The sequence below is a fragment of the Seriola lalandi genome, unplaced genomic scaffold, assembly GCF_002814215.2.
Source record: "Seriola lalandi dorsalis isolate HSWRI2012SDOR001 ecotype SW California unplaced genomic scaffold, Sedor1 jcf7180002054580, whole genome shotgun sequence".
NCBI lineage: Eukaryota > Metazoa > Chordata > Actinopteri > Carangiformes > Carangidae > Seriola > Seriola lalandi.
Window position 1 is genome coordinate 1 of NW_019525133.1, and position 9,477 is coordinate 9,477.

At 36.4% G+C, this 9,477-nt stretch overlaps 1 protein-coding gene across 2 annotated transcripts; it reads left to right on the top strand.

Moving 5' to 3' along the window:
- The first annotated feature begins 4,345 nt into the window (after window positions 1-4,345).
- il22ra2 (interleukin 22 receptor, alpha 2) lies at window positions 4,346-8,846 on the top strand. 2 transcript variants are annotated; one of them, XM_023418047.2, is made up of 6 exons: window positions 4,346-4,757; window positions 5,671-5,814; window positions 5,918-6,099; window positions 6,447-6,589; window positions 7,208-7,367; window positions 7,900-8,846. In XM_023418047.2, exons 1-5 carry the CDS (start codon window positions 4,603-4,605, stop codon window positions 7,355-7,357), a joined length of 774 nt encoding a protein of 257 aa, XP_023273815.1. In that variant the 5' UTR covers window positions 4,346-4,602; the 3' UTR covers window positions 7,358-7,367; window positions 7,900-8,846. The 2 variants fall into 2 exon arrangements, with proteins under 2 accessions (XP_023273815.1, XP_023273817.1); XM_023418049.2 differs by having other exon boundaries at window positions 4,628-4,757; window positions 5,694-5,814.
- Window positions 8,847-9,477: the final 631 nt, after the last annotated feature.

The window sequence follows — 9,477 nt, forward strand, 5'->3', positions numbered from 1 at the left end:
GCATAAAAAGTCATAAAAATGTCATAGTATAGTAAGGCATATAAAGTCATACTAAAGTAATGCATAAAAAGTCAAAAAAAATGTCATAGTATAGTAAGGCATAAAAAGTCATAAAAATGTCATAGTATAGTAAGGCATAAAAAGTCATAAAAATGTCATAGTATAGTAAGGCATAAAAAGTCATACTAAAGTAAGGCATAAAAAGTCATAAAAATGGCATAGTATAGTAAGGCATAAAAAGTCATAGTAATGTAAGGCATAAAAATGTCATCGTATAGATGGGCATAAAAAGGCATAAAAACATCATAGTATAGTAAGGCATAAAAAGTCATAATAATGTAAGGCATAAAAATGTCATAGTATAGATGGGCATAAAATGTCATAAAAACATCATAGTATTGTAAGGCATAAAAAGTCATACTAAAGTAAGGCATAAAAAGTCAAAAAAATGGCATAGTATAGTAAGGCATAAAAAGGCATAAAAATGTCATAGTATAGTAAGGCATAAAAAGTCATACTAAAGTAAGTCATAAAAAGGCATAAAAACGTCATAGTATAGTAAGGCATAAAATGTCATAAAAACGTCATAGCATAGTAATGCATAAAGAATCATAAAAACGTCATAGTATATATAGTAAGGCATAAATAGTCATAAAAAATGTCATAGTATAATAAGGCATAAATGGTCATAGTAAAGAAAGGCATAAAAATGTCATTCTAAAGTATGGCATAAAAAGTCATAAAAATGGCATTGTATAGTAAGGCATAAATTCATAAAAACTTCATGGTATAGTAAAACATTAAAAGTCATAAAAAATGTCATAGTATAATAAGGCATAAATGGTCATAGTAAAAGTGTAATCTGGCATAAAAAGTCATACAAAACTCTTATTTTAGTCGGGTATTAAAAATCATAAAAATGTCATCGTATCGTGAAGCATAAAAAGTCATGAAAAGGTCATAGTATATTAAGGCATAAAAAGGCATGAAAAGGTATACAAACAACACAATGACAAATGACACAGTATCAAATCAAATCAAATTTATTTATAAAGGACATTCAAAAACAGTAAACAACTATCCAAAATGTCTTACAACATCTGCAACAACACAAACAACACAGAGAAACAAAGTCAACACATAATAAAAACAGCACAACAAAACAAACAAGCACACTGAAATGAGGGAGACAACTTATCTTGGCTTGAAACGCAGTTGTGTATATAAATGTTTTGAGCTGTGATTTGAAGGAGTCAATGGATGGGGCAGATCCGATGGATGTGGGCAGGCTATTACAGACTGAGAAAGCCCAGTCACCTATGCGTTTCAAATGAGTGCAAGGGATGGTCAAGAGGCCAATGTCGGATGATCTGAAGGGCCTGGCTGTAGTGTAGGGGGTTAAAACATTTGTGATGTATGAAAGAGCTGCTCCATTTAGGACTTTAAAAACAAATCGCTATCCTGTAGCGAATTGGGAGCCAAAGCAGAAAGGCCATGATGGGGGCAATGTAATCCCTTCCTCTGGAACCAGTAAAAAGCCGAGCTGCAGTGTTCTTGAACAGTAAGGCATAAAAAGTCATAAAAATTGTCATATTATAATGAGTCAAAAAAAGTCCTAGTGTAATAGGCATAAAAAATCATAAAAAGTCGTAAAAACGACATAGTAAATTAAGCCAAAAAAAAGTCGTACAAAAGTCATAGTTTAGTAAGACATAAAAAGTCATAAAAAGTCATAACAACGACACAGTATAGTAAGGCATAAAAAGTCATGCAAAAGTCATAGTTTAGTAAGATGTAAAAATTCATAAAAAGGTCATAGTTTAGGAAGGCATAAAAAGTGATAAAGACATTATAGTATAATAAGGCAAAAAAGTAAAAAAAAACAACACAGTACAGTAAGGCACCAAAAGTTGTGAAAAGGTCATAGTATATTAAGGCATGAAAAGTCATAAAAATGTCAGTATAGTAAGGCATAAAAAGGCATACATGTAATACAGTAGTGTAATGTCACAGAATAGTAAGGCATAAAAACCTCATGGTATAATAAGGCATTGAAATTCCAAAAAACGTCATAGTATAGTAAGGAATAAAAGTCATTAAAAAATCATAGTATATTAAGGCATGGAAAGGCATAAAAACGACATAGTATAGTAAGCCATTAAAACTCATAGGATAGTAAGGTTTAAAAATGTCATAATGTAGTAATGTATAACAAAGTCATAGTATAGTAAGACCTAAAAAGTGATAAAAACGTCATGGTATAGTAAGGCCTAAAATGTTATAGTATTCATGATGACATTTCAATGGGATTTTTTGACAGAAATGAAACCAGCATTTTAGATTCACTCCTGCTAGCAACCTGACTGCTAGACTACAGAACACAGAAGCCAGGATTAGTTTGCTAGTTAACGCTAGCTAACATAGTAAAATAACAGTTGACATTTTCCTGGTGATGTTAGGTACCACCGTGGTATTCTCACATGGACATGAGCGTTCAGATAGCCCCATCCCTTCAGTCAATCAAATGCTACCATGCTAGATCAGTTGTCTTGGAGACCTAGCCTCTTGGAGGGCATATTGGAATGATCTAATATGTCTTCACTCCAAACATAGTGGGAACAAGTTCATTCAAATATTGGTCTGGACAATTCTTTCCTCCCAAAATATTGGTAGGAACATTTCCCTACCGTCCATATGCAAACCTATGCCCTTGATTTCAGCAAGTTTTTCATTACTTTTAGGTAACTGTTTAAATTTCTCTGCTTGCTTTTCCCTCACTCAATCGCAAGTGCTATAGCTGACTCAATTTGATATATTTTTTAAATCAAATCAGTTGAGCTACTCCTCAATCTTATGTACCCCCATTGCAACAGCAGAAATTACCCACAGGGGAACAGCAGTCACCAAAGTTGTATTAATTCTTTCGCACAATGATGCTAAAGTTGCCACATCTTGTGTCACAATCTTGTATTGAATTAACATTGGAATTAACATCATAGATAAGAATAGAAATAAGATTTTTGTCAAAAGTTTTGATTAAAAACTATTGCATGGTTGATAAAGTGCAGTCCCAATGTAATGATGTAACATATGAATTTTCATTTGCACAGTCAAACACATAGTTTAATGTTCTGCAGGACATAACAATAAGAATATAATCTCCACAGCTACTGAAAATTTTCATGAACCCGTCAATGACATAATTAATAATCATCATTACACAGAAACATGAAGCACTCCTTCTTTTTCCCTTAAAGAGTTAGTTGTTGCACTGTCATTGAGTATTATGTGACACATTTCCTGTAAACTGTTGTTTAAGCTGATATTTCCAGTAAACTGTTTGAACAGCAGATAATTATCACTTGTTCCGGTAACAATACTTGTGATAATGTCAACCTGAAGCTGGACAGGACAGTAATTCTTCCAACCTGTTTAGGGGAATACATCCTCACTGAACTGAACTAATTAGAAGAATGTTTCACAGAATACATTTTGACATTTCACAACAGGAGACTAGAGACTAGACTAGACTATTGTAGACTAGAATGGCACTCAGGAGAGCAAAAACATCCGTCAAGGCTCAACAATCCTACATTTTCTTCCATGAGATCCGGATTAATATCTGCACCTAATTGTATGAACTCGTAGATGTCATCACCATAATGCATATGCATACTTGTTCACTGTCAGACTGTCATGCCTCACCAGGACACTTGAATAGAATGGAGCCATCATTAATGTTATTAGTAACACATGCACTTTTTCTGCTATGACCAAAGTCAAACTGTCTGCTGTGAAAACGGGGATATTCATACTGACTGTGGCCTGTGTGTTCAGAAATGAAAAACAGGTGATGTTCCTGAAGCAAACACATCAGTCAAATCCAAATTAAGGATGAATTAAATGATTTTGGTTTCAGGTTAGCTTTGTGTTTTTTGTGTGTTTAAATAAAGTCTTTTTTCCAATTCCAACACAGAAACGCATTAGAAACATGCATGAAAAGAAAAAATGCAGTTTGTGCTCTAGATAATGTTATATTAGTGGAATTAAACTTGACTTTTGAACTAGATAGTAATAGTTCATAAAAATTTATTTAGTTAATGTGTTGATGAGAGGGGTGGGATTGCATTTCTCTCAGCTTTCAAAGGGGGGGATGACTGAAAAACTTTCAAAAAATCACTTTGTTGGACAATGAATAGTCACATTTTTGACTCACAGCCTGTAATGTATTTACACCATGACACCTGCCAGAAGCTACTATGAATAAAGACTCAGTCATTTCCAAGACTTCTAAAGACTTTTCTGCCAGAAAAAGTTGAAACTGATCCAAGCAGGTCGAGTCTTCATTGTTACTGTTCAGTCAGTGAATGCGTCATCAGGTGTTTGACATTTGACGCCAACCTGGTCCCGAGTCTGAAGTTGTACATAGACAAAGGTAAAATGATCCACGTGTGTTTTGTAATGAAACCTGTCACATGTAAGCTGCACAAAGTATACTTCTGTAAAGAAAAAGAGTGTCAAGTCATGTAACGTTCCCTCAGTGACAAAGATGTCATAAATTGGTCCCATGCATCATGGAATCAAAAAGAGGAAGTCGAAAACATGTTAAAGGCAGCACTGTTGCTTCCAGCATCAGTCCAGTGTGGCTCTGCGTGTGTGCGTTTGACTCTCGTCCACCAACAGCATCAACGCCATGACCCCTCTGCTGCTTGGAGCCGTGCTCCTGGGAAAACTGGCCATCTGTGTCACAGCACAAGGTAAGCTTTGATATATTTGTATTTGTGTTTTAAGACAGATGGATTAGTGTTATTATTGTCTGACGGATCACTCTAAATCCTCAAGTTTATTTTCAGATCATGTTTTGAAAATCCCTGTGATGAGTTTAAAACATCGACATTGAGCTGACAGGACATTGAGAGATGTATGGGTGCTAAATCAAAACAATTAATACCAGATCTTACAAATACTAGATTCTGCCTTATCTGAACAGCTTGCGTTATTTACTTAAGCATTGTGTCATGATATATTACATTTAATTTCAGGGTACAATACAATAAAAACAAACCAGTCTTAACATCAATATATAATAAAACTAAATATTGTTTGCCGAGTGTAAAATTGACATTTCTTTGTCTCTTAAATTATTTCAAGACATAAGTACGAATGGCAGTCACCAACAAAACAGTTAATACATTTGCTAAGAACAGAGTAGAAATGTTACTCACTTAAGGCCAAGAAAATGACATGTGGTCAGGAATCAAAATAAAGAGCGTAATATGAGAGTGTATGTGCTCTGAGATTTCAAGGAACAAACTTCCATGGCAGGTTTGAAAAAAGTAGCCGTGTGTTTTCAGGTGCAGTGGTGCACATTCATGAGTTTTTCTAAGGACAAAAAGTTCTGGTTATGAGTTGACCTTCACTGATCCTAGAGGCAAAATATGATACACCAAAGAAACTTTAGTTGAATTAATGAGGCCAAAACAGTAAAACAGATTTATTTTATATTTATTTCATATTTATTTTTAAATATAATGTCAGAGCCCATATAGAAGCTGAGATTGACCATTACTATGCTGTTGTTATTCTGCTGTATAATGAACACTATTATTACTTTTCTTTCATTTCTTATGAATTTAATTGATGCTTTTATCTCCTCATGAACCACTAAAGTACAAAATCAATAACTTCCTCAGTGCTGGCGATGCTCACTCCACCTGCCCAGGTAAGGTTTGACTCCATGGACTATAAAAACATTCTGCACTGGACTCCACCCACCAACAATACCTCACTGCGGTACTACGTCCAGTGGAAGATGTGAGGCATTACACACACACATAAACAAAATTGTGACATAAAGATGATGTCCTGATTTAAAACGCCTCCTCTCTGTCTTTGTGTCCGTCCCTCGTCTCCTCAGTTACGGGGAGCCTCAGTGGGTGGATGTGGACGGCTGTCAGGGGATCAAGAAGCAAGAGTGTGACCTAAGTGACGTGACCTCTGATCTCAGAGAGTGGTACTACGCCAGAGTGCACGCTTCCTCTCTTCCCTCCAGTAAATCAGCTTGGGCCCTTTCCCCCAGATTCAGCCCACGTTGGGACAGTGAGTGTTTACACACGTCCTCTTCCTCTTCCTCCTTCCCCCTTTTCCTCCTCCTCCTTGTTTGCATGTTCTAGGGACAATAAACACAAGATATCAGGTTTCAGATAAGAATAGCTAGTTTGTTTTTTTTTTTTTTGCAGTACAGGCACTTGATTACAAAAGAAAAGACAAAAAAAGATTTTAAGAAATCTGTTAAAAAATAATGAAGTCACCAAATTCCCTCCTTTAAATGAAAAACAAACATGACCTCTCCTTCCTGTCTCTTTTTTTTTGTTGTACTTTGTCACTCTTTAATTTTGTGTTTCATCATAGCATAAAAAAAACTAACAAGATCCTTCCATCTGCAGCCCAAATCAGCCCACCTGCACTGAGACTGAATGTCACAGAGCAAAAGGTTGTGGTCCGTGTGAAAGGCCCCCACCCGCTGGTCCGGAAGATGCACAGCAAACTGCACTACAAGATCTTCCTCATACACACCAGTGGAGAAGAGGTACACACACACACTATTTTGTTTTTGATTAATTGATTAGCCGTTTACGCTATATGATGTCAGAATGTAACCAATTTAACCCGATGTAAAAAAAAAAAAGTCAAAAAAGTCAGAAAGGAAAAACGTGAGTCACATGAGTGATTTAGGTTATTAAATATGAGAACAAGAAGTGGAGAGAATAAGTGGTGTTTTTACAAATAATAATATGATTTATGATTTATGTTTAAACCATTAAACAATCATAAAATTAAAATTACTAATGATTAATTTGTGGTGGTTTTTACCATTTGAAGAATCATCATCTCTATTACATACATAGATTTTTTTTCCCCCTGGAGCCTGGAACAAATAAAATGTAACACACACAATGTGCAGACTAGAAACTACATTTGAACTACAACTATTACTATTACGAAACAGAAGAGGAAGAAGAAGAAGAAGAAGACGGGGAGGGACGGAAGAGGAAGAACAGAAGAAGAACAAAAACAACAACACACAATTCTTTCATTTCTCCTATAAGGCTCAATTTGCCACAATATGTTATGTAAAGACGATTTCACATGTTCAAATGTGCAACAGAACATTTTCTGAGGGTGTAACTCACTGTCTCCTCTGCAGGAAGTGTTTAAGATGGACTGCTGCTCTAACAAGCTGACTCTGAAGGAGCTGGGCCACAAGGCAAAGTACTGCCTCCAGGCCCAGACTGTGATCACCTCCCAGGCCAAGAGCAGCGTTCGTAGCTCTCTGAAATGTGTCACTATGCTCTGATCACATGCAGGTGTGAACACACACGCACGCACGCTCACATCTACACCATGAATACTGAAATATGTCTCTTGAAGCTGTGTCTCCTCTGTGATTCTTTCTAGGAATGTCTGATAATTTTGTTTATACCAAACTCTATAAAACAAAGAACCCTGCTGCAGTAAAAAGAAATCCGTGAGAAAAAGTTACAAGGGGGCTGGTTTGTGTGACAGTGTCTGTGCTGGACAGTATCGTCAGTCAGTGAAAGGTAACCTCTCGGCTCTGACAAAAGGTTACCAAATGAGAAGTCACGTATCAGCTGTCGCACAACAATCACCTGATGCAGTCAGACAGAAAGAGGGAGGGAAAATGAAACTCCTGAAGGAGAAATCTTAGCAGGAGAGTTTGTCCACAATGACTATAATTACCTCTGCTCACCCCACCCTCTTCACTATTTTTAGATCTGCACATACACGATGTGTAGAGAAGCAACAACGCAACAGTTATTCCTTTTGTGCAGTTCATTAATCTTGTCCGTTCTTCTCTCCCTCTCCTCTTTACTGCAGACAAACATGATACTCTGAAGGAGTGGACCTGTCATCCATCAGTTTCACTTACCCATCGCTACCTCGACGGCTGCAGCCACAAATATCTGTGCCAATAAAAAAGAGTGATGCACTTTATTATTCATAGCATTAAGGATCAGATGCGTTGTTTGAAGTGTATTGGTTAAACTTTCACTTTGAACCAAACATTTGACTTGTATCATTTCAGCATTCAGGACACTGTAACTCCACTGTTCACTCAGGAGAAGCTTCTTTTTTTTTTTTTTTTTTTCACTCAAGGTCTTCTTACCAGCTTTTTTCCTCACTAGTGAGGGGACCTTGAGTTAAATATCCACCAGTTCAGCTTTCTTCAATGGTATTTTATTTGGTCTTTACATTTCTATTTGTTTCCCATGAATGGAGGAAACATTATACAATTCTGACGAGAGTCTCTGTGTCTTTCCTTTAAGTAGCTCTAAAGAATGCCATAGATAATCTACTCTTCATATTTGGTATAATATCTAACAGAAGTGGGAAGAGAGGGATGTGTGAACATTCTATTGGTTCGTTAACCATAAACAAGTGAACTTGATTTATGCATTCAGATCAACTATCAAGGACTCTTCAGAATGTGACATCATGCACATTTGCTTGCAGATGATTCCTCCGTTCTCCTTGGCCAAGCTCAATAAACATCTTCAGCATAAGACATCTAGGGCTCCAGTGGTCTTTCCTTCTCTGAAAACCTCACCCATCGATGATAACGTTTTCTCCCTAACAGTAATCACCACTTATTGTGCTAAAGCTGGTTTGTATCCAATCGACTCCCAAGGATCAGTGAATGTGAACTTAAGCTTTTAGCTGGGAGCTTTCTTTCAAAAACTGTGCTTAGATATCACAGGAGCTGACACTACTCACTGCGCTTGTTGCATGCATCACACTACAAAATAAAAGCTACAGTCACTGTTCACACTGTTGGTTAATTCTTTCTCATGGGGCTGGAATTTTCTTATTGTCAACAAAAACATGAAAAGGATGAAAGTTAAGAATATGTTTATACACTGTATCAGCACTTTCTTACTCCCCCGTTTGTCAGCCCCCAAGCCCATTGGTTCCTCCTGAAAACTCAGTATATACAGTATATAATATAATATAATATAATAAACACAGTCCTGCAATAATTCCTACTTTCATGAACCTTATCAACTGTTTTGTCATTTTGGAGAATGTATGTTGTGCTGCTGTTGAATTGTATTCCATTATACAAAGAGGTGTGTTTAACCAATCCTCACTGATGAGAATAGGGTGGAAATAACGGGAACACTCGTCATCATAAAGCAATGCCACTGGAAAGCACCACAGGGTGCAGTACAATTTTACATGTGCATTGATGCACCAGTGTTAATCACCTTATCATGTAATAAGATGCTGTAACATGTAGCTCTGAACACTTTGTGTACTTTCACTTATATAGGAATTTAAAAGCAGTAACTTGCAGTTTTAGTTTGTAGTGTTGCCACTTTTACTTAAGCAGGTTACTTCTTAGCTCCTCCAGCATTAAATCTGAGAAAACCGCATCAAATTACTGTATTAAATTTA

What these genes read in the sequence shown, in the direction of transcription:
- il22ra2 (XM_023418047.2), top strand. Translation starts at nt 4,603, where the DNA reads ATGTTAAAGGCAGCACTGTTGCTTCCAGCATCAGTCCAGTGTGGCTCT. An exon ending in ATTCAGCCCACGTTGGGACA is followed by an intron (nt 6,100 to 6,446) that starts GTGAGTGTTTAC and finishes TTCCATCTGCAG; the next exon opens with CCCAAATCAGCCCACCTGCA. An exon ending in TACACACCAGTGGAGAAGAG is followed by an intron (nt 6,590 to 7,207) that starts GTACACACACAC and finishes TCTCCTCTGCAG; the next exon opens with GAAGTGTTTAAGATGGACTG.